The sequence below is a fragment of the Solanum verrucosum genome, unplaced genomic scaffold (genome assembly GCF_900185275.1).
Source record: "Solanum verrucosum unplaced genomic scaffold, falcon-dt-bn FXZP01000102.1, whole genome shotgun sequence".
NCBI lineage: Eukaryota > Viridiplantae > Streptophyta > Magnoliopsida > Solanales > Solanaceae > Solanum > Solanum verrucosum.
The window spans coordinates 1,443,094-1,466,482 of NW_026019930.1; the positions used below are offsets into that span (position 1 = coordinate 1,443,094).

The 23,389-nt window shown below is 32.1% G+C and overlaps 2 protein-coding genes across 2 annotated transcripts; one reads left to right on the forward strand and one right to left on the reverse strand.

The window, feature by feature from the left end:
* Positions 1 to 14: 14 nt before the first annotated feature.
* LOC125830822 (protein HOTHEAD-like) lies at positions 15 to 7,193 on the reverse strand. The gene is made up of 6 exons (XM_049510000.1): positions 7,048 to 7,193; positions 5,861 to 6,248; positions 1,889 to 2,199; positions 1,420 to 1,805; positions 619 to 1,187; positions 15 to 461 (listed from the first exon to the last, which is right to left on the reverse strand). Exons 1-6 carry the CDS (start codon positions 7,136 to 7,138, stop codon positions 407 to 409), a joined length of 1,800 nt encoding a protein of 599 aa, XP_049365957.1. The 5' UTR covers positions 7,139 to 7,193; the 3' UTR covers positions 15 to 406.
* Positions 7,194 to 18,979: 11,786 nt separating this feature from the next.
* On the forward strand, positions 18,980 to 22,711 carry LOC125829865 (transmembrane 9 superfamily member 7-like). The gene is made up of 7 exons (XM_049509082.1): positions 18,980 to 19,183; positions 20,084 to 20,248; positions 20,335 to 20,444; positions 20,569 to 20,677; positions 20,767 to 20,879; positions 20,993 to 21,143; positions 21,241 to 22,711. Exons 1-7 carry the CDS (start codon positions 19,007 to 19,009, stop codon positions 22,396 to 22,398), a joined length of 1,983 nt encoding a protein of 660 aa, XP_049365039.1. The 5' UTR covers positions 18,980 to 19,006; the 3' UTR covers positions 22,399 to 22,711.
* Positions 22,712 to 23,389: the final 678 nt, after the last annotated feature.

Sequence of the window (23,389 nt, forward strand, 5' to 3'; positions counted from 1 at the left end):
CTATTAAGTACACGTTATTCAAATTGGATTAAATTCAAGAAACAAGTTTTACATTGAAATAAAGAATGAACAATATTACTTATAACAGCATAAAAAAACTTACTTGCACCGGATGTTTACATTAAATGAATAAACACATGACATGTCTCTTTCATGTGCACTTTATCACTAATCATGGTTAAATGACGTATATTATCAACTCAATCTATCACGTAACCATGACAAAATAATGTAGTTACACCAGGTGTGGGTAAGTTTTTTCCATCCCAATTACTCTTTTTTGTGGCAAGCCAAACTCTGCAGACTACACATAACTGCTTGCCAAAGAATTAAAATGACAAAACTCACACTTGCGTCTCAGTTTGCCCTGCAAAAAAAGGAACTAAAAAACGAACCAGTAGAATCTTTACAAACCAGCTGCTCTTCCTAATCTTTCTCTTAAAATCTTTACTCCCATGTACCTGCATCAAAGAAATTAATTAGTATAATTAACTAGCCAATCTTTGTACATATTTTTAGTTTAAAACCACAAGATTCAAAAGTCTCATTTACTTTCTTAAACTATGTGTCAAGTCGAAATCAAACAAACAAATTGAAATAGACGGAGTATAATTTTACCTGCCCATCATCAACACTGTGGCTTGAGGATTGGTGCCTGGTGACTCGTTGAATGTCGAACCATCAATGACCCGGAGCCTGTTGACATTAATAACCCTGTAATCAGGGTTTACTACCTTGCCTACTTGGCAACCGCCGTGATAGTGCCATATTGTGATCACAGTGTCTTTGCAGAACTGTTCAAGTGACTCTGTATCATTAGTGTGTTTCGGTATAAGATTAATGTTAGCTTGGACACTCATGTTTAGCAACTTGTCCAGTGTCTCCTTGTCACACTGTGCGTAAGTGGTGAAATGTTTTGATTTCACAATCTTCTCCATGATGCGTATGCCATCTACACATCTCTTCAGGTCGCGTGGATGGCTGAAGTAGTTGAAGGTGACGGAAGGACTGTCATCAATCTCGGTGCTCTTCAAGCTAATATGCCCTGTTGATAAAGGTGTCGCGATCTTTTCTATTATGAAACCTCCCTTGAATGCTTCTTGTGGAACATGTTTCTTATTTCTTTTGTAGACTTCAATTGCTTCCAGTGTTCTCTGCTTTGGAGGAATTGCGGAGAGTTGCCCTATCTGGTTATGCCCAAACATGCAACATATGTCAGAAAAAGGCTTGAAGGTTTAGTGACTTTCATTATGAAGTGATCACAAGGAGTTTAAGTGTCCCAGAAGCCTTTTTCTGGCTCTGGCAACTGAAAGTTCTCGGGTTTTAGTACGTAAACTAAAGAGTTTCTTTCCAATAAGACAAGAACTGATTGTTAAAATCTCAACTATGTTTGAAAGAAGTTGAAGTAATACGACTAACCTCAGCTGAAACGATACCATGATGGCAATGAATGCTATCTTCAGTTTGTCCATATCCACTACTAGCTTCAATATAGACCCCCATCTTGGTAATTCCTACAGTCTGAATAAGTGACTGCTGAACAGGCCTATTTGTGGGAACAAATATGGTGTTCATGGGGTTGTCAGACATGCCTTTCCCGACGAACTTATTGTCAAGCACCACCGAGATGTTCAATTTTTCCAATTCAGCCTTTGGTCCTATTCCACTGAGCAACAGAATCTGAGGACTTCCAATTGCACCAGATGACACTATAATTTCACTTCCCTTTCTCTTTGAAAGAAATGCCGTGTGTTGGTTCCCCTTTTTATCTTTGAAAATGACTCCTACTGCTCTTGGCTTCTTTCCTACACAATTTTAAAATACTATCATCATCTCATTGAAGACAGATCTTTTCTAGTACTAGATTTATTTGACATGTAATATATACCTGATGTGTCAAACTTGATCTTTTGAACTATCGCGTGCACCAAAACATCAAGCTTCTCAGGGTTGGCTGAGGTGAGAAGATCAGCTGCAGTCTTTCGATGACCAAATCTATCGAAAAGGGTTCCTCCAAACTTGGTTCCATATATATGATCATAAGTGAATCCATTATAAGGTGATATACCAACTTCTAGTAGACCGTCGCTTACTGCTTTTTGCCATGGTGCTAAGATTGGTCTATGAACAATTTGCTTCTCAATCCAGGGGAATGATTCATTTACCAGTTTAGAATCCCATCCTGCTTTCTCGATATAGCTACAAGTTCAAAGAATCATAGTATCAAATGAATTACCTGATCAATTTGCAGATATATATATATATATAGTATATGTGTCTAGTACATGCTAGCCATATTTCTATAATTATACATATAACAAAATTTACATGTATGTTAACATAAGTGAAGACATTATTTCAGGTTCGAACCATCAGAATGGAAAAACTCCAGACAAGGAGCATGTTCCTTTAAGTTCGTCCTACGTGACAAAATCAGGTCAGTAGGTTCCCAATACAAATCATATATTTATATTATATTATTATAAGTGAGAAACTTCAAAGTAAAAAAGTTGAATTATCATTTTACCCTTATGCTAAATCCAATGTTATTAGAATACTTAATTAATTAAACAGTAAATAGTAGAATTTCTATAATATTTTTAGTTGGTATACATGTGAGTAAATTAAAAATAAAAGTTATCCCTTTAAACAGATACATGTATGTGTTTCATCTTCCAAATTAATTTATGTTTTTAATTAATATTTGTCTTTAATTTGTTGTAATACTTGACCTTTCAACTTTGTAAGTGAATCTTTATATTCCAAAGCTATATTTTTTCCTATACATACAAATCTTTCAATTAGTATTTTCATAGAAAGATTTATATATATGTGATACAATTTTTGTGTGTGGAAGATTAGAGAAGCTTTAATCAAGTGAAGAAAATTTCAACGTAAAAAAATTGAATTATCATTCTACCCTTATGCTAAATCCAAATGTTATTAAAATATTTAATTAATTAAATAGTAAATAGTAGAATTTCTATAATATTTTTAATTGGTAAAAATGTGAGTATATTAAATAGTAAAAAAAATAAAAATATCAACTATCCCTTTACATGTATGTGTTTTATCTTTCAAATTAATTTATATTCTTAATTAATATTTGTGTTTAATTTTTGTAATACTTGACCTTTCAACTTTGTAACTGAATCTTCATATTTCAAAGCTATATTTTTTCCTATAAATACATGTCTTTCAATAGTACATAGAAAGATTTCTATGTGATACAATGTGGAAGACTAGAGAAGCTTTAATCCAGTGAAGAAAATTTCAAGACAAGAGGATTTGTGTCAAGATTACAAGGCATTATGTGATTATAGGGATGAATAACACTTCAATTACTAGAATATCGGAGCTTGATGTATTTATTTTTTTACTTATTTGCCGAGATTAGAACTATGATAAGACCCTCCATTTATATAGTTGAATCATGAATGTCACTTCCGTTAACTTGTCTTCCAAAACTTTTAACTCTTTTTGTATGGTCAAAGGTTGAATGTTTATTACTATAACTTTGTTTTAATTTGCATTATCAATAAAAAGCAGGGAAAAGATTGTCTTAGTATTTTTCTATTTTTGTTGATAGCCTTATGCTAAACTTGCTCCTATATATGATATTTTTTTCTTTGTATTTGTAATTTCGTTTTAAGAATGTATTTGATTGAATGTTGTATTTTTTGCTATAGAAAATAAAACAAATAGAATCATAAAAATAGTGTATAAGGCATGTAAAAACAGACAATTAATGCCTACAAGATATTCTAATTTCAAATTATTAATAATTACATTTTTTGCACCTTAAATTTTAAATATTTGTAAAGAATTATTCTTACTTGTGCTTGTGGATAAAATCTATATTTTTTAGACAATTTTCATTAAAATTATCATGAGATCCAAATCCCAAAGTGAAAAAAATGATACACCAAAATGCTTAAGAAAAGTTAGAAGATCTTTTAACCTTTGACCAAATATTGCTCCTATTATATTTTTAACAAAAAAATGTAAAATATATTCTAACAAACTTTTAATTGTAAAAATATTAATATTGTCATTTTGGCTCTCCACTAAATTAAAATCTGATTTATTTAATTAAATATTAATATTAATATTTAAATTATATAATGGTAGAATTTAAATACCAATCGTTGCACTTTAATTCTTTAGTTATTTCCTTCTAATTAAGTTTCCTTATTTATAAATTTGAATTTACTTAATTGCATTCTACTTAATGAGAAGGAGAATTTCATCTTTTACTAATTAATGTAGTGTGCCTCTATGTTTGTTTTTGCTATTTTATTTTGTCTTTTAAAACAAATATAAAATTTATATATCAAAATTATAATAAGGGAAGGACTAAATGCAAAAAGAAATCTTCTATGAATTAACTATACACTACAAACATTTATCATTTTACTTTTCATATTTTTATTGTAACTGAAATACTATTTTAAAAGAAATTATGTGATTTTTTAATAGTTCATATTCATCGTTATGAAATACACGTGCAACGCACATGTCCATATACTAGTTATAGAAAAAAGGAAGACTAGTATTACTCATACACCTACATTTCTGTTTCATACTTTCTCCGTCTCAAAATACTTGTCATGTTTTTCATTTATACGTCTCTTAAGAAATCATTAATTAGAAAAGGTGTTTGACTGTTTTACCCTTATTTATGTCTTAAGATATAATCTCTCTTCATTGAACATTTATTATATTTATGTGACGTGTGTTATAATTAAGGTGTATAGTCTTCACGAACAATTACTAATAAAGACAAAATGAAAAAAATATTATTTAAAACTTCTAAAGTGACAAAGTATTTTGAGACATATGGATATTTCTGTTTAAACAACCATTCATGAATGATAAACAGTAGGATGATTTATAAAGTGACCATCATAAAGAGGAAAATCAAATTTATTTGTCTGAAATAATTTAAATACAATAAATGAGGATAGAAGGCTGGCAGTTGGGATGTTTAGAGTATGCAATAGGTACAAATATTGATTGACAACCAACCATGTCTAGTTGGTCTTTAAATCATTTGTCCATTATTATATTCCCTGCCAAATCTTTTATCTAAATACAGGCAACAAGGACCACAAATTTGGAGATAGATATGATCACTAGCTAGCAAACTATTAATAAAGACAGTACCCTACCGCAGTAGGAGAGCTATCCTCGTCGAAAAATTTCATTGTATAAATAAGTAAATTTGTTTTTGTATGCGTATGTGCTAATATGTTGAGCACCCTTGAAACGTGTAAATTATATTTTGACTCGTCTCAAACGTTGCCCTACCACTCCATATTCAGGGGATAAATGAAATAAGTCATTAACGTTTTGTTACTAGCATATATCAAAGATCATTAATGGAGTCTAACTGTAAATCGTCCACAGGATCCTATTGATTTAGAAAGGCTATGTACGAATAGTTAGAATGCTAAATGAACAATCACTGTCAATGCCTTCATTAATATAATGTACTACCTATTATTATTAATTATTATAATGTACTTATACAAGTGGTTTCAACTATTTAATAATTGAATGTTATACTTATTTCTGAGTGATTTCAAATTGAATATGACAATTGGGTGGGTTGGGTCAAACTTGGGCGGATCATAATGGGTTAAGACAATAATCAGATCAGATCAAGACTCAATCCAAGAATTATAAGGAGATAAAAATTTTATCTCACAACTGACGTAGGACAAACCTCAAACCTTACATGAATCTAACTCTGATACCATGATAAGGAATGCATTTTAGGTCTAATTGAATTCAGAATTGCCAAAAGGCGTAAAAATCTATTTTTAGTATAGGAGTCAAGAAAGTATAAATTACGGACCTTTCGCTAGTGCGACTATAGAAACCAGCATTGATGCAAGTGCCTCCACCCAAGACTCTAGCCCTTGCATTAAACACACCATCTGTTGAGGCAAAAAATTGGGAAGCAGAAGTAGGAGAAGTGTCAGCCAAAGTGATATGAAAATTTTGCATTAAGGAGACATTTGCATTGGCAAATGGGACTCCTCCTCTTTCCAGTAACAACACATTGAATTTCTGTGACAAAGTTGCTGCTAATGGACAGCCAGCTGTGCCTCCTCCCACTATTATGTAGTCATAATTATGACCCTTGCTGCTCCCACTGCCACTGCTCCAATCATTTGATGATGAGAATGAGCTTGCTTGCCTTATGAATGGGTATTTATCTTTCCATGATTCCCATTTTCTTGCTGTTTTACACAAAACAGTATTCCAACTGTTAGAAACCTAATCTAAATCTTATATTAGGGGATCATTTTATTTTTTCCAAAAAAATTACTCTGTGTCTCACATAACTTAATAAGTTGTATGATTATTTTTTTCGAGAGAAATATTGAAAATACTTCTAAATTTGTCATGAATTATTAGTTTTATCCCTGAATTATTGACAGTCCTTACAACACAACTTGATTAACTGAACTTAAATACAATTTTGATCCCGTCACGTACCCCTAAATTCTCGTCAAGTTTAAGAATGTTTTTTCAACACTTCTCTTGGCTTTTGTTAAGAGTTTTATGCTCTTACAAGGTTTGAGATCATTTGTTATGGCATGTAGCAAATCGATGGTATATTTAAGTTCAGTTAATCAAGTAGAGGATTGTTTTAAAGTTGTCGGTAGTTCGGGGACAAAACCAACAATTCACGCTAAGTTCAGGGGTATTTTCAATATTTTTCTCTATTTTTTTTCTTTAACAAATTGACAGATCGAAAGTTTGAAAATGCAAAAGTGTAAGATTTGAATCCATTAACTTTAACTAGTGAAATAAAAAGAAACCTCACATGACATGTGTTAGATGCTTGACGCACAAAATAAATTTTTAAAATCTTTTTAGCCCATCAAAAGAACAAGGAATAATAGTTGATAAGAAAGAAAACTCCCCATTCTTTCTTCTCTTCATTTTTTTCTATTTTCAACTGGACTACCAAGAAACTATTTCTTTGATAAAAAGTAAAAATAAAGACAAGTGATGAAAAGCAAAAATTAGTACCTTGAGTGAGAGAAGAGTTAAAATTGAGGCATAAAAGCAGTAAGAAGAGCTTGACAATCACAGGCAAAACTGCACCAATTACCACCGCCATTGAACTCTCTTTAATTTGATGTGCCTTTTCTTTGATTGGCCTAATTTATATATTCTGTGTGCTACTATAGCACTATCTACATTCACATATATATATATATAATATATATGCACACACTCGCACTTGATTCGCTTACAGCTTATAGAATTCGGCAACTATAACATTAATTGCTGCAAAAACAAATACTAGAAAATACTAGCTCCTTCGTTTCAAAATAAGTGATATTTTTAACTTGCGATACAACTCTTAATTAAGAAAAACTACTCGTTCCTATAAAGTAAAACACATATTTTTACTAATTTATTATTAATATTTACCTTGAAAAAAATGTAGTTTAATAAGGATAAGATTGAAAGAACAACATTAATACTTTTTTAATTATGGAAAACACCACTTATTTTAAAACAAAATAAATAAATAAAAACACCATTTATTTTGATGAAGGGAGTAATAATATAGTGAGTCTTTTGTTATTAAAATTTAACATATATACTTTTGCGTAATGATGAGGGTTCAATTCTCTATCTCATAATTTCCTCCTTATTTCCCCTCCCCCAAATTTTAATTTGTAGTTTTGTACTAACAAAGAAAAAACTCATGGGAGAGGAGAAGATTCACTCTTTTATCCAATGGATTACTTTTTCTGTCTCAATTATCCAATTCTGCTTCTGTTCACTCTTACTTGTCCCTTATTTCTAAAATAAATTTTCATTTCTATTTGCCACTTTTGACATATTAAGGAAAAACAATATTTTTTTTCATATTTTACCCTTAACATTAAATACTTATTTTTCAAATCATTTTCTAAGACATCATTTAATAGGAGATAGTTTGGTAAAATACCTATATCATTAATTATTTTATTAATAGGTGTGCCAAGTCAAACTGTAACAAGTAAAAGTGAACTGAGGGAGCATATTCTTTCTCGTCTCAATTTATCCATTAGGTATTTTAGTTACTTTATCCTCATTTATGTTGTAAGATATAATTTATCTTTATTAAATATTTATTTTATTAATTAAATAAAAAGTAATAATTTTGTCTTAAATTTTTAAAATACCCTCTCTGTCCTTACTTATAAAGTGGATGAATTAAAAACTTAAGATTTTCAAGAAGTTCTACATTTTTCAAAGTAATAAATTAAGGGTATAATAGAGAAATTTCTTTTGTCCTTTCTTGATTTGTCAAAATGGACAAGTAATTAGGGACAACTAAAAAAGGAAAAGTGGACGAGTAATTAGGGATAGAAGGAGTAACAAATACTCTCTCCGTCCAAGAATAGTTGTTCACTATACTATTTTAGGATGTCTAACAATACTTAGTTACTAATTTACCCTTATTATTAATTATAGTCATTTATCTATTACATTTTCAAGACATTTTATTTATTACTCCCTCTGTCCCTAATTACTTATCCACTTTTGAATTGACACACCTATTAAGAAATCAATAATGGACATAGTGAGTTTACCATTTTTCCCCTATTAATTATGAAGTGGATGAATTAAAAACTTAATATTTTCAAGAAGTTTTACATTTTTCAAAGTAATTAATTGAGGATATAATAGGTAACAAAAAATTGTCCTTTCTTGATTTGTCAAAATGGACAAGTAATTAGGGACAACTAAAAAATATATATGGATAAATAATTAGGGATAAAGGGAGTATATTCAAAAGGTGATAAAGTAATTAGGGACAAGTAAAAAATATTATTGGACATAATTAGAAACGGAGAGAGTGATAAGAAATAAATGTGTGGGAAAAATTAAACTCCAAGCGAGAGAGTAATACTCATTAATGCCTACGGTTGGGGTCGATTATAAATGCATTTTGGTCATCCGTTCAATTAATCTGTAATGAAAATTCTGTCATCATCTTTGTCTAATCAGGTAATTTGGACAACTCACTACTCATAAAGACACACATATAATACTATTATTACTCTAACCACCATGCACCTCCATAATTTAATATTTGTGTATCTCAATTATATGATTTTATTTTTATTTTTATTTTTAATCAACTTAGAAAAGATTGACATATTTTTATATTTAATAATAGTTTAACTTCAAAATGTTCAATATTATGATTTATTTTAGACCACAAGTTTTAAAAATATTTCTTTCTTTTTAAAATTTCATATCAAGTCAAACTACATTTCATAAATTAAAACAGATGGAGTAACTACTAGTAGTGGTGTCAATGAAACGGTTCAGTTGTTTTTTTTTTAAAATTATATCATCCCAACTTTTTAGATATTTTATAATATATAACCAAAATTTATTTTTTTAAACCATCTTAATCATATCGATTTCTCTTCGATATCGATACGATTCGGTTAATTTCCAAAAAAAAATTACTTTTAAAGTATCACCTCAAAATATATTAATATTAAAATGTATCTTTAGCAAGTATGTTCTTAAATAAAAGGTCATAATTTTTATTTTTAAAAAATATAAATAAATAGATTCGATCGATTCGATCAATTTTTCATATTCTTTTGACACCTCTCACTATTGAAGAATGAATTTAACACCACAAATCCAAATTGTGTACGATCGAGTAACTAATTAATTTGGTGTTCGTACCAAAATCATAACTTTCAGCTTAGTGGGGAAAGCGTGGTTCATTTACGTTTCCTCATTGCTTAAACGCTATGCACGTTGCCGCATGACACATATGTAGTAGTAAAAATACTATAGTCCAAAATACCAATAAAAATATATTAGTAGCTATTTTTGAAAAAAATTCAAACTATAAACATTGGCTAATTTTTTACTCTAAACTTCATATATATTATTTTAATTAATGCATACTTGTAGCAACTTCACCAAGTACTTTTCAATGTTACGTACCTTTTTTTTCATTCATTTGATATTCAAGATTTATTGATTTGACCTCGCCAAATAATTCAGATTCATATTGCATAAAATTTATCAAGATTTTTTCTATTCATATAGCTTAAACTCAGGATCACTGATTAAAGAAGGAAAAATCTCATTCAACTCTCTCAAACTCACACACATATCCTTGACATATTTTTGTACTAACCCTCCGTTCTTTTTGACTTGTCCTTAAAATTAAATTTTTCTTTTTACTTATTTATTTTAGCAAATTAAGAGTGATCTATTGCTGTCAAGTCTACGTGTAACCGCTAACCCGTAAAAAGGAACATGGAGTAGTATAAACATACATTACATTACATCAAATAGAAATGATGGTACATAGTTAATTTGTCCTAATCAAGCTAGTTAGCACCTCTCTGAATCATTTCAACTTTGATCTTGGTGAGAATTACTCTCTTTGTTCATAATTATTTGTCCAATTTCTCTTTTCTATTATCCCTTTTTACTTGTACATTTTAATAAATCAATAAATGACAATTTTTTACCTATTATACCCTAATTAATTAATTTTGAAAAATATAGAACTTCTTGAAAATCTTAAATTTTTAATTTATTCACTTCATAATTAATAGGGGTAAAATGGTAAAGTCACTATATCAATTATTATTTTCTTAATAAGTGTGTCAATTTAAAAGTGGACAAGTAATTAGGGACAAATATAACTTTGACTATCATAACATTAATTCACATACAGTTGGAACATGTCATGCATGTGCATGTGCATGTGCCCATGTTCTTTTCATGTTCACAAGTTTAATTAGGACAGCAATCCTCCTTTAACCTCCACTTGAAAGTTAGGATATGAATTGAATAATGTAATTTGTTAGTTATTAGAAAGGAGTCAGAAAAAACATAACATATATAGATGTATACAATCATTACAAAGAATATTTCTTGGTGATATTACAGGCATACAATAAACAAGAAAATAACTGCACAAATATAAAAAAAATTAAAAACACAAAGTAAATGGAGAAGTGCATGTGTGCAGTAATACGCCGCAGTTGGGAGGTGGAGCCCCAACTTAAAACTTGCTACATTCATTGTTTTTTCTTTTCTTCCATGTGAATATATTAAACCGTGTTACCGTCAATTTTTTTACCAAAGCAAATCGGATAATTTCTTTTCATTTGTTCAAATCTTGGTGGATAGAGTTACTTGATATATATTCTGGTGAGAGATAATAGGTACTCCAAGGAAATCGAGAGGCGCCCAAACTGACTTGGACACTATGTTTATCAAAAAATATATGCAGTTTTATATTCAAGCTAAGCCAGCTAACCATCTGGAAATCAAATGGACCTTTTGTGTTCTGTTTTTTCTTTTTTTAGAGAAAAAAAAGACACTTGCAATCTTTTGCAATAAATGAAGCAATATCTTTTAACATCTTAGGCTGGAAAATTGGCAATTGCCAATTCTAGACCACATGAAATGTAGTAATATCCACCAAATGAGTTATGTACATTCCATAATTAGAAGGTTTTTTTTTTTTTGGTAAAGTACATTACACAATAAGAAAGTAAAAGGTAAATGGTAATGTAACAGAAGAATAAAAGCTGAAGAAAATAGAGAAGAGAATTACAGAGGAATAGATGAAAAAGCAGAAATACAAGAAACACAAAAATAGCCTAATTTGTTATACCTATTGATAGCTACTTATAACAAACTCCACACCCTTCACATGCTGCCCAACACATTAATTCACTAGTCCCCCTCTTCATTTTCACATAAGAAATCAGAAAAGCCTAATAGTATTGCCATCAGTCTGTAATTTTCTTTCATATACTGATAATTTGCTCCGTAGCGCCGTGTTGATCCCTTTGGCAAGGAATTTATCTTGCTGCCTGAACCCAATAGCAGTGGAAAAAATACAATAACATAGCAACGGAAAATAACACTCCTGACAAGAAGAAACGAAAATTATGTAGCCTCGCCTCCTGTTTGGTTTTTCTTGCTAAGTTGATGTAATGCTCATGCAGAAACTTAACGTGTACAGGGCTAAAGGTCTCAAGGTCATCAGAGCATGATAGTAGCTTTGTTGCAAAAAGAAAATCAGGGACAACATTTCACTAGCATCCCCTTAATCTTGAGATTTTGTCATATTTCAGTAAAATACAGTTATTGCTATTCCTTCAGACACACAGGATAATAGGCATCACATAATACAAAACTGATGGCAAAACCAGATAAGGGGGCAAACGATATATAACGAGGAAGCTATAGAAGGGGATAGAAGAAGGGGGAAAAAGAAAATCTACTTAAAAGGAGATGTCACTCACCTCAAGTTCTCCGCGTAGTATATGTGTCCTACACAAAAATCAGTGCCTTCAGTTCCTGAATCTTTACCTGCATGCTCTAAGGTGAAAGCCAGAGAAGAAATGTGCACCATACTCTCATGAAATATAAGAAGACTGATCGGATCTATAAACAGGATTTACTTTGTTTTATCAGGTATAGAGGTGCTAGAGTATTCTGCTACATTTTTTTCTGAAGAACTCAAGTTCGAGGAAGCACATGATGACACATCACTGCGATCATTGGGGCTACTGCAGAAACTCGCAGGGGGAGGATTTCGTTGAGGTTCACCGTTTACCTGCCTTTGTCCTTCTTCAGCTAGTCGTCGAAGAAGGTTCATGACAGTAGGAAGGAACTTTATGGATAAAGAGACAAGTCCAGGAATCTGAAACACATATATAGAAAAGATCAGTTCCCTTAATTTGGTAGAGAAAACTTTCCACATTGTGAGTTAAGCAATGAAATTAAGCAAATCACTCTTGCTTCTAACTTGCACGGTTAATCGGAATCGCTTGTGATACATAGAAACTGAAAAAATAGGAATTCACATCCGATACTTACAGCACCACTGTGGAATTCAGTAGTAGAAAAACAAAATATACAACACCCAAATACAAAGGATTTCTGGAGAAAGGTAAATTCAAACATAAGTTATGCTATCAATGTTGGATGCACCCTGCGAGTGGGTATAAAACCTTAATGTATCAACACTAGGGGCATTCTGATTATGATAAGCAGAAAAGTGTCATGAATTCATCAAAACCCAAAACAACTAAGGCAACAATTGTCCATGAAGGAGGTAACCAATTTTTACTTCTCATGCTAGCCTCCTGAAGAATAAAGTACCAGAAAATCATGAAGATACAGCATAGGAGAAAACCGCAGATATTCGAATGCAGAAAATTCAAAAGAATTTCTGAAGATATATTTCAAACAGAATGGTCAGACCAACTGTGCACAGCAAATACTGGACATATTAGTAAATTAGAACAGTTCAGAGAATGGTTCAAAACAAAGTAACAAGCATAGTTAAAGTGAGTGCGAATCTTCACTTTTCAGGAACTTTAAACCAAACTATTACACAGTTTCACTCAAACCCCAACATCAACTGATCGAATGGGGTTAGCTTCTGTTCAGAAAACGGATTTTAAAATAACGCTGGAGGTGGTCAGGTAGACTGCAATTATCACCACTTACAACCAGCAATATTACACCTAGCATGAAGAATAGTCAACTTGCAAATAACAAATATGATTATGCAGACATTAATCCAGACATATATTATTCAACAATGATAATCCGCCTTACTGGCAACCAAACCAAGTATAAAATGACTTCCCTTTCAAAAGAAGACTGAAGAGATGTACAATAACATCCAAAATATTCGTGCCTGAGCAGCAATGGCTTGTGTAATGGTATATCCAGTCTGAGACTTAAATTGCCTCCACAAAAACTTACACCGAAAAGGTGTGATCAAAGTTTTCGATGCAGGAACATGCAATAAAAATTGGCTTATAGATGATCAACTTGACAGCTTGAAAGATATCAGGTAAAATTAATCATATAACATCAGAGTACAGTTTTTAAAGCTCAACATTTGTAGGCAGATTTCTAGTCTTCTCAGGTCTAGGATCTAGAACAATAAAAGTAAATAAGTGAAAACCTGAAACTAAGTGATGACTTGTGAGGTTACTCATACACATGAAGTATTGGACAGAGAAATCAGTCCAGAATTAAACGTAACATAACAAGTCAAGACACATTGAAATGTAATATTCAGACCTGAAATCATATCTCAAAAGAGGAAGCTTAATTCAGTCATACAGCTGATCTAGCAGTTCTGGTAATTTCTCAGATCTTTTCCTTTTCGGTCCAGACTCGTGGCATTGAATCAGAATCATGGTCAAATAAAAATGAAAAACTTTCATGTACTTCATGTTGCTCCCCAATATACACGCAAGTGTACGCGGTCGCGCAAGTAATAGAGATTCTTTAAGAAACGAGTTATCGTTCCCAAGGGACTTATGATCAACTTATATTCACTTAATTCTACAACTAAAAGTAAAAAGTGACCTTTTCAAGAGTTGATGATTTATTGTTTATCTACTAATAATTATGCACTAAATGAAAGTAACTAATTGTGAACGACTTTGATATAATCTTTCAAGCAAGTTAAATGGAATTCCAGGGCTGCAGCATAAACTGAATATCATGTATCATATTATTGGCTTAGAATTAATTTCAATGGTCAAGTTACTGGTTTATAGGGTTGATGATCAGGGGCGGATCTAGGATTTGGAGGTAGTGGGTGCCATAACGTTCAAGTAAGATAAAAGGATCGGTTACTTTAATTTGGGTTACAATTCAGGTTATTGATTTTTTTTTATTTTTATAAACAAATCGATCAAATATGCATGTTAGTAATATTTTCTTTTAGATATTCTGAGATTAGAGATAACTAAACAATTCAAATTTTTTTCCTTTTTGGAATTAGATGTCTTATTCGCTGAAACTTTGAGAAAAAAAAGATTTTTCACATTAAAATTTGAGCTTCTATAAACCATCTAATAGTATTAACATAATATATTCATATTACATTGACTTTATGTGTTGTTGGAGATATATAATAGGGAAAGAATAAAAATTGTAGTTTCGGCCTAGCCATCTTACTTAGCAAGAAAGTCGGTGAAGATTTGAAAGAACCTTTAAAAAAAATTTTAAAAAAGCTCTAATAATAATATTCATCATTTTTAAAACATATTTTTAAAAACTACTATTTAAATATATTCTTAATAATATTTATTTGACGTTCATAATTCAGTACTCATTAATTGATAAAAATAAATATGTAACACCCATATCAAGAGATTAATAATTAGTGCAAGAGAAAGTAAGAAAAAAAATTAATCATGAAAAGGAGTCAATTTGAATAAATAAAGAATAGTAAATAAATAAGAATGAATGGAGAAAAATAAAATTAAGCCCTTTACATACTAATGAAAAAGACAAAAAAGAAGAAAAAAAATTAATCATGAAAATGAGTCAATTTGAATTAATAAAGAATAGTAAATAAATAAGAATGAATGGAGAAAAAAAATTTAAGCCCTTTACATACTAATGAAAAAGACAAAAAAGAAAAGTAAAGAAGTAAAGGAGCAAGCAAAAAAATAAGCGTTGGCAGTGAGGTTCAAACCCGCGTTGGCTGTGTGGCAGACCAACTCCTTCGCCAATTGAGCTGTTCCGCATTTCAATCACTGGGTGGCAAAAGTAATAGTTGTTGAATTATTATGAATTTATACATATATAAACAACGTTTTTTCCGAGATCACTGGGTGCCGTGGCACCCCCACCTGTCCACGTAGATCCGCCCCTGTTGATGATATGATCAGGGTTATACGCCTCTCGTCGCCTACCCCAGTTAGCTATCTAATTACATCGTTGAGCGGGGATAAATAGACTAATTGGTGAGCATTTATATTTCATCCTATTTCGTAACCAAGCAAGGTGTTCATTTGGGCGTCACTCCTGAACACTAATCACCTCAATTTAATGGGTGGACCGAGCTCTCTATATTCTCTGGTCTATCTAACATCTCCTCTCCCGATTTTAAGATTAGACAATAGATTTATCTTATGGTGCGCAAGCATAACATACTAAAACAAGAATATAGAAGTAACTTGTATTGACAACCGAAATTTAATTCAACAACCTCAAATAATCAACAATCAATTCGTAGCTACAGCCCCAGAACGTTTAGATACTCATGCTATTAGAAAACAAGAAAATACAATAGTTCATGCAATTTCCAGAAAATAGAAGAGTTAGAAGGATTAAAACCTATTACAAACTTGAATTCTTGCTCTTGCACACTAAATCAAAAGTCGAACCTCCATAATGGAGCCCTAAGAATCTATTTATAATAGTTGAAAAAGTTGGGAACAAATCCTACTAAAATTAGGAATCCTATTTAATGTTTAAAACTTGGAAAAATCGGCAAAAGAGGGACGTGTCGCGCCTCCATTGTGCCTGGCAGCGCTCTCAGAACTTTGCATTGTGGCACGGCGCATCTTGCAGAGCGCCAAGCAATGTTGTAGGCAATTCCTCGTTGGCGTGGCGCGCCAAGTAGCACACCTAAGAATCCTCGCAGAACTTTCTGCCCTGGCACGGCGCGCCTTGCAGAGCGCCATCAACATCCTTCTGAACTTTTAGGCCTGGCCCGGCATGCCTGCCAGTATGCCAGGCCTAGGTGCTTCCACACTTAGCCAATTCCTGCACGCCTTTGCAACCCTTTTCCCATTTCAACTCGAATCTTCTTGAGAGTTCCTGAAACTTCTAATCACATGTTTTAGTACACAATAATCGCAACTATAACATAATCAAGCTAATAGCCTCAAGATCATTCTTTAAATTAAGCAATTCATGGGCAAATATTGACAACTTAGGCATATAAATATGCCTAAGATCACTTCACATACTAAAGGAAACTTACATGTTGATTAGCACTATATCAGAAACCGCAAGTGCAAACAGGGCACTCTGCTTTTCAAATGCAGTGTCATCCTAAACACGAAATAAAGTCTGAATGAAAACAATTGTACTATGCTGAGTTATACCACTCCAGGATCAAGGATAGGCAGGAAGCATTCAATGTGCATACTGCATAGGTAGCTGGAGTGAAGACAGATAACCAATCGCAGCATTATAATTAATCTTAACATAACTTATCTTCCCTATAAAGAGTGTTTCAATTTATGCTCATGTCTTAAGCAAGATACACTATACCAGTAAAACAAAAAAACAACTAAAGAAAACCTATCCAGACTAGGACAAGAAATCAAGATAATTTGAAATAAGTTACTTAAAAGGCAAAATCTTTAACCTTTACAAGTGAACCCACCCAATGGCCAGAGAGAAACAAAATTAGCGAAGCCGTGAGAAAAAACAGTAAGCTGAACAAACTATAAAATAACATTTGGTTTATAATCATAGGAGCAATAAAAAAACTAGTCGCTCCGTTCATCTTTACTTGTTCGCTATATTAAAAATAATTGTCAACAATATTTATCCAATTTGAAAAATCAAGAGATAATTTATCTTTTTTGTTTATTCTATTCTTGTTACTAAGCACTATTCAATATTAGCTAATATGTTCCCAAGAAATCAAATTTAATATATTCAAAAAGGTAATATAGTAGGAAAAAATCTTTTGGCCAGAATAGTAAAATAACATATTTCACATTATTTTATTTTACCTTTTTGAACATTTTTACCTTTTAACTAAATATCTTTTAATTAAAAAATAGAAAAAAGATCAATTTATATTAAAATAAAAAAAGATATTAGAGACTTTTTAATTTTCTGACCATTTAGCATTACCCAAAATAGTAATATTATATTTATTCTATATTTCTTAAGGTGTGTGTCAAATCAATAGTAGATAACTATTATTGGAGAGAACAAATAGAAATTAAGGGGATGAAATATATTTTTTTATTAAATTAGTGATATTGAAGAAGTAGAGTGTGAATTTTAGTGATATATAACTGCAAGAATTATTAGAAAGATAAAGGGGAAATACCCATATGAGAAAGTTCAAAGCTCGATCAATGTTGTGTTATTGTGTCGTTGAAAAATTGTAATTTTGCAACTAAAAACAAAAGGGAATATAATTCTAAACAAATTGGGATTATTAGTTAAATTAAAAATCACTATAATGAAAAAGTATAAAAAATATTCATAAAAAGAGTAAAAATAAACAAAAATGTTCTTAATTAATAATCTGTTCTAAAAATATTTCTATCAAATGTAATTTGTCTAAAAATATTCTTATAGTTACTTAGTGGATGAGAAATGTCTTTTTTTTTTTCAAATAAATATATAAACTTTCTTTTTAAGCACAATATTTATCCAAATAAATATATTATTGATTAAAGTAATTTTTCAAAAACAATCAAAACTAAATTCAATAAAAGCAATTTTTATTTGAAATAGAATGTGCTTAAAAAAAGAATAACATATTTATTAAGAAAGATGTGTTTGTGAATCATTAAGTAACAATATATTATTTTTGGATTAAGTTATTAGTGATAGAGATATTTTTTAAATCAAATTATTAATGAATGATATTTTTATCTAATTTTACTTAATTTATGAATTACAATAAAAATAATTAGGACCACTCTTTTACCACTTGACGTAGGTAATGGTTAAATAATTAGGACCACTCATAATTTAGACCAAAATATTAACTAATGATGTAAACAAATTTTATGAATTATTTTCTTTTTTCCATTTTATGCTTGTAACGTAAAAAACCAAATATTGGGACAACTTTATTATCATTGCTTGACGTAGACGTTTGGTTAAAAAAAAATGGTGTTTCAATTTATTTGAAATCAATTTTGTTTAATATCAAAAACAAGCTTTAGTGTTTAGCCATATATTTTTTTTATATCAAATACGAACATTTAAAATTTGTAAAATTGGAGATTGAAGATTTAGTTGATTTGATTATATTATTTTTGTAAATAATATTCATTAAATGCAATAAATAAAATAAAAAATTATTTCACAAAAAAATAATTCCAAATTCTTCATTTCAAGTAGTTTCTCCAAACTTTGGACCAAATATTGACAAAGGGAAACAGCATTTGCTTGTTCTATATATATGGAACTTTGTCTCGAACTACCGACTCTTCAACCTTTTGGCTCCCTGCAGAAAAAACTGAAGATGAGTCGCGGATTATCCGGCCGGCTCACCGTCATCTGCCTCTCTATTCTCTTCTTTATCTCGTCGACGAACTCTTTCTATCTCCCCGGCGTTGCTCCTCGCGATTTTCAAACTGTACACTCAAAACTTCATCTATCATTTACTCTTTTTTTTGTTTGTTTTCTAGTTGGTTGATTGGATCATTTGGATCAAAATACTAATATGGTTAATCGTTTCTTTAGTAATTTAAGGTTATTTCAATTCTGGGTCTTCAGTAATTTCTGAAATTTCTCAATTTACAGAGTTTCTCTGACTGATTAATGATTGGATCTATGGTTTTATGAAGTGGGTTTCAGTTACCTGTTTGATCTGGTGTTTTGTTTAGTTTCTGTAAAATTGTTTGACTTGCTTGATGAGTGTGATCGTTTTTCGCTCTTTGTTGATAGACTGATTCTAACTTAGTCAACTGAGGTAAAATCAGTGGAGAAATTATATTATTTTGTTTGTGTTCCTAAAAGAATGGTGGGGTTTGGAATTGGAGGATCAAATGATTGGTTAATTCCCGAATAGTAACAGTACCAAACAAATTGGGATAGTGGGAGTATGCGTCAAAGCTCGAAAGCCTTTTTATTAAAGAGAATGAAATCGTGAAGATCTTCTTCTTATTTAATTGTTTACTCCAAGTGTTGTTTTTCCAGTTTAGCTTGTATTACTTGAAGTTACCGGATATTTGTTGGGTTAAGCAAAATGTATTGGACTATGGGCTCGTTAGTCGTTACAACTTCCTGAGTTGTATCTTTCCATTTAAGACTTTGGACTAGTTGCTGGATGGAATCTGTTAGGAAAGAGAACAGTTGAAAAAATCTGTGTTTTGAGTGTTATGTTATATATGCTTATATCTGTTGCTTTTGATTGCTTCCCATTTATAAAAAAAGATTGTATTCCCTAGCAATTCCATGCATCCCACTGATTCCTTGTAGTGTAATTGACTCTAACGAAGCTTCCTTTTTCCATGTCCCTCTTTTTCTCTAACAGGGTGATCCACTTGATGTTAAAGTGAACAAGCTGTCATCTACTAAGACACAACTTCCCTATGACTATTACTACTTGAAGTTCTGCAAACCTACTAAAGTTTTGAATAGTGCGGAGAATTTGGGGGAGGTTCTTCGAGGAGACCGCATAGAGAATTCAGTTTATTCTGTAAGGATATATGCTCTTGTAGTCTGATGGTTATATGTAATGTTGCACTAGCTGAGTGTATCTTCTATTTATTCATCTGTTCACAGTTCCATATGAGACAAGATCAGTCATGCCAAGTGTTGTGTCGGCAAAAACTTGATGCTGAATCTGCAAAGAATTTCAAGGAAAAGATTGATGATGAATACAAAGTTAACATGTAAGACTAATGTCTTTTCAGCATTGTTCTCTTTATATTTTGTTCATTCCTGCTATGCATGGTAGTTCTGTTCATGTTTTTGCGTGAATATGAAAATTCAATATTCAATCACATGGTGTTGCAGGATTTTGGATAATCTTCCTGTTGCTGTTCCTAGACAAAGGCAGGATGGAAGTCAGTCAACTACATATGAACATGGTTTCCGTGTTGGGTTCAAGGGGAAATATGCTGGGGTTAGTGCTGTTTCTGACTTGTCAGATACTGATATCTTAATCCTTTCGGAATAATATAAATGTTTATGCATTTTACTTTCTTCTGCCAGAGCAAAGATGAGAGATATTTTATAAACAACCACTTAAGCTTTCTAGTCAAGTACCACAAGGATCCTGAAACTGATACTGCTCGTATTGTTGGGTTTGAAGTCATTCCAAACAGGTTTAGATGCTTAACACCTATAGATTGTGTTTTTGTTTGAATTCTTCTCACCCCAGGGGGTGGGGAACTGTAGATTTAGGCTATCTGTTCTCTTCTGATTATTTTTTCAACAGCATTAATCATGAATACAAGGATTGGAATGACAAGAACCCCCAAGTGTCAACGTGCAATGAGAATACAAAAAAATTGATACTAGGTAGTGCTTCTCCCCAGGAAGTGGATACAGATAAGGAGGTTGTATTCACATATGATGTTGCTTTCAAGGTATTCACTTATTGAATCCTTATCCTTCCTGCTTTAGGCTTAAAGCTATTCGTCATCTATTGTGGTATCTTACTCGCTATTATCTATTTGTCTCCAGGAAAGCGATGTGAAGTGGGCTTCTCGTTGGGATTTATACCTTCTCATGAATGATGATCAGATTCATTGGTTTTCGATCATAAATTCTCTTATGATCGTTCTCTTCCTGTCTGGTATGGTTGCCATGATCATGATGAGAACTTTGTATAGAGATATTGCGAACTATAATCAATTGGAAACACAAGATGAAGCTCAAGAAGAAACAGGATGGAAGCTTGTTCATGGAGATGTTTTCCGTCCTCCAATCAATTCTGGATTACTGTGTGTTTATGTCGGTACTGGTGTACAAATACTTGCAATGACACTAGTCACAATGATCTTTGCTCTGCTAGGTTTCTTGTCACCTTCCAACCGCGGTGGACTAATGACTGCCATGGTTCTGTTATGGGTTTTCATGGGCTTGTTGGCTGGGTATACTTCTGCACGTCTATACAAGATGTTCAAGGGAACAGAGTGGAAAAGGATTACCTTGAAAACTGCTTTCATGTTCCCTGGTATACTTTTTGCTATCTTCTTTGTATTGAATGCTCTCATCTGGGAAGAGCGGTCTTCTGGAGCAGTGCCATTTGGAACCATGTTTGCTCTTGTGTGCTTATGGTTTGGAATCTCGGTCCCCTTAGTGTTTGTTGGAAGCTACCTTGGATATAAAAAGCCAGCCATTGAAGACCCTGTTAAGACAAACAAAATCCCTAGGCAAATACCAGAGCAGGCATGGTACATGACACTGTCTTTTTCTGTACTTATTGGGGGTATTCTCCCATTTGGAGCTGTTTTCATTGAACTCTTCTTCATCCTGACCTCTATATGGCTGAACCAGTACTACTACATCTTTGGCTTCCTTTTCATTGTTTTCCTGATCTTGATAATCACATGTGCGGAGATATCCGTTGTTCTCTGTTACTTCCAGTTGTGCAGTGAAGATTATCATTGGTGGTGGAGAGCTTATCTGACTGCTGGATCCTCTGCTTTATACCTGTTTCTCTACTCTGTCTTCTACTTCTTCACCAAGTTGGAAATCACAAAGTTGGTTTCAGGAATCCTGTATTTCGGCTATATGTTGATTGCATCATATGCCTTCTTTGTTGTAACGGGGACAATTGGATTCTATGCTTCCTTCTGGTTTGTTAGGAAAATCTACTCATCTGTGAAGATTGACTGATCAAAAGGGAGCCTCGATTATCATAGTGAAAATGATCTAGGTTGTGCCAAGACTCAGTAAAAGGTAGAATTGCTTCTTGCTTCATCAGACAAGAACCAAAGAGAAGTAGCTCCCAGGCTACCGGTGACCAACCAGTTTCCTGGTACTAGCATAGGCTTAGTTGTATCTTGTCGTCATACTTCTCCTTAAACAGTTTCCCTGCAATCTTGATTGTACTTTCTAGCTATACAATTCTGTGGAACTTGATAAAATTTTGATCTTATTGAAATCTTATGATGTTGAATCTCGTACTAATTTGGAATATTTGGCTTAATTGCTTGTAGCCTTATCAATATAGAAGTCTCTTTATATATGAGCAGGTGGAATATATACCAAGAACTTCTACGAGAGATCAATAAACAAATTTGAGGTTAAGCATTGTGGAGTAATTATTTGTTATATATGAATTCTGTAATATTGGAAATATTTGGCAACTTTCTTTCTTTTTCTTCCCCTTTGCTTTTCATTCTTGAAATCTGTAGTAGACAGCAGTCTGCCCAAAATTGATGTCTGTAGAATAAATGCCAGAAATTTGGGATAGGAACCCAAAGATTTTCAAACGTATGGGCAGGGTTGTTGACTCATAATGGCTAGGTGAGCAACAAAAAGGTCTAAGCAAGATGAGTGAATGTTGGGCTCCTAAAGTCCTACATATTCACAAGATGAGTGTTGTGAAGATGTAAATGCTAAGATGGATTTACAGTCATACCAAACTAGAAATGACCATATTCGCTAGTGTGTGCAAGTAGCACACGTTGAGGAGAGGGTGCAAGTAGCACACATCGAGGATACAATAAAAGGTCTACAAATTCTGTGATGACCTATAGATGCACCTATGCGTAGGTGTGAAACTATGATAAGTGAAAATGTTAAAAAGGGGACAGCCCTGTCATTTTTACGAGGAAAGGGGGGAAGGGAAAAAGAGAAGATTGTCTGTCACCACTTTGTCATC

Excerpts from the sequence above, each read along its gene's own strand:
- LOC125830822 (XM_049510000.1), bottom strand. The coding sequence starts at position 7,138 with ATGGCGGTGGTAATTGGTGCAGTTTTGCCTGTGATTGTCAAGCTCTTC. Across the intron at positions 2,200-5,860 it reads TATAGTCGCACTAGCGAAAG|CTATATCGAGAAAGCAGGAT; the intron begins GTCCGTAATTTA and ends TTGAACTTGTAG. Across the intron at positions 1,188-1,419 it reads ATGGTATCGTTTCAGCTGAG|ATAGGGCAACTCTCCGCAAT; the intron begins GTTAGTCGTATT and ends GGGCATAACCAG.
- LOC125829865 (XM_049509082.1), top strand. The coding sequence starts at position 19,007 with ATGGAACTTTGTCTCGAACTACCGACTCTTCAACCTTTTGGCTCCCTG. Across the intron at positions 20,445-20,568 it reads GATGAATACAAAGTTAACAT|GATTTTGGATAATCTTCCTG; the intron begins GTAAGACTAATG and ends ATGGTGTTGCAG. Across the intron at positions 20,880-20,992 it reads TTTGAAGTCATTCCAAACAG|CATTAATCATGAATACAAGG; the intron begins GTTTAGATGCTT and ends TTTTTTCAACAG.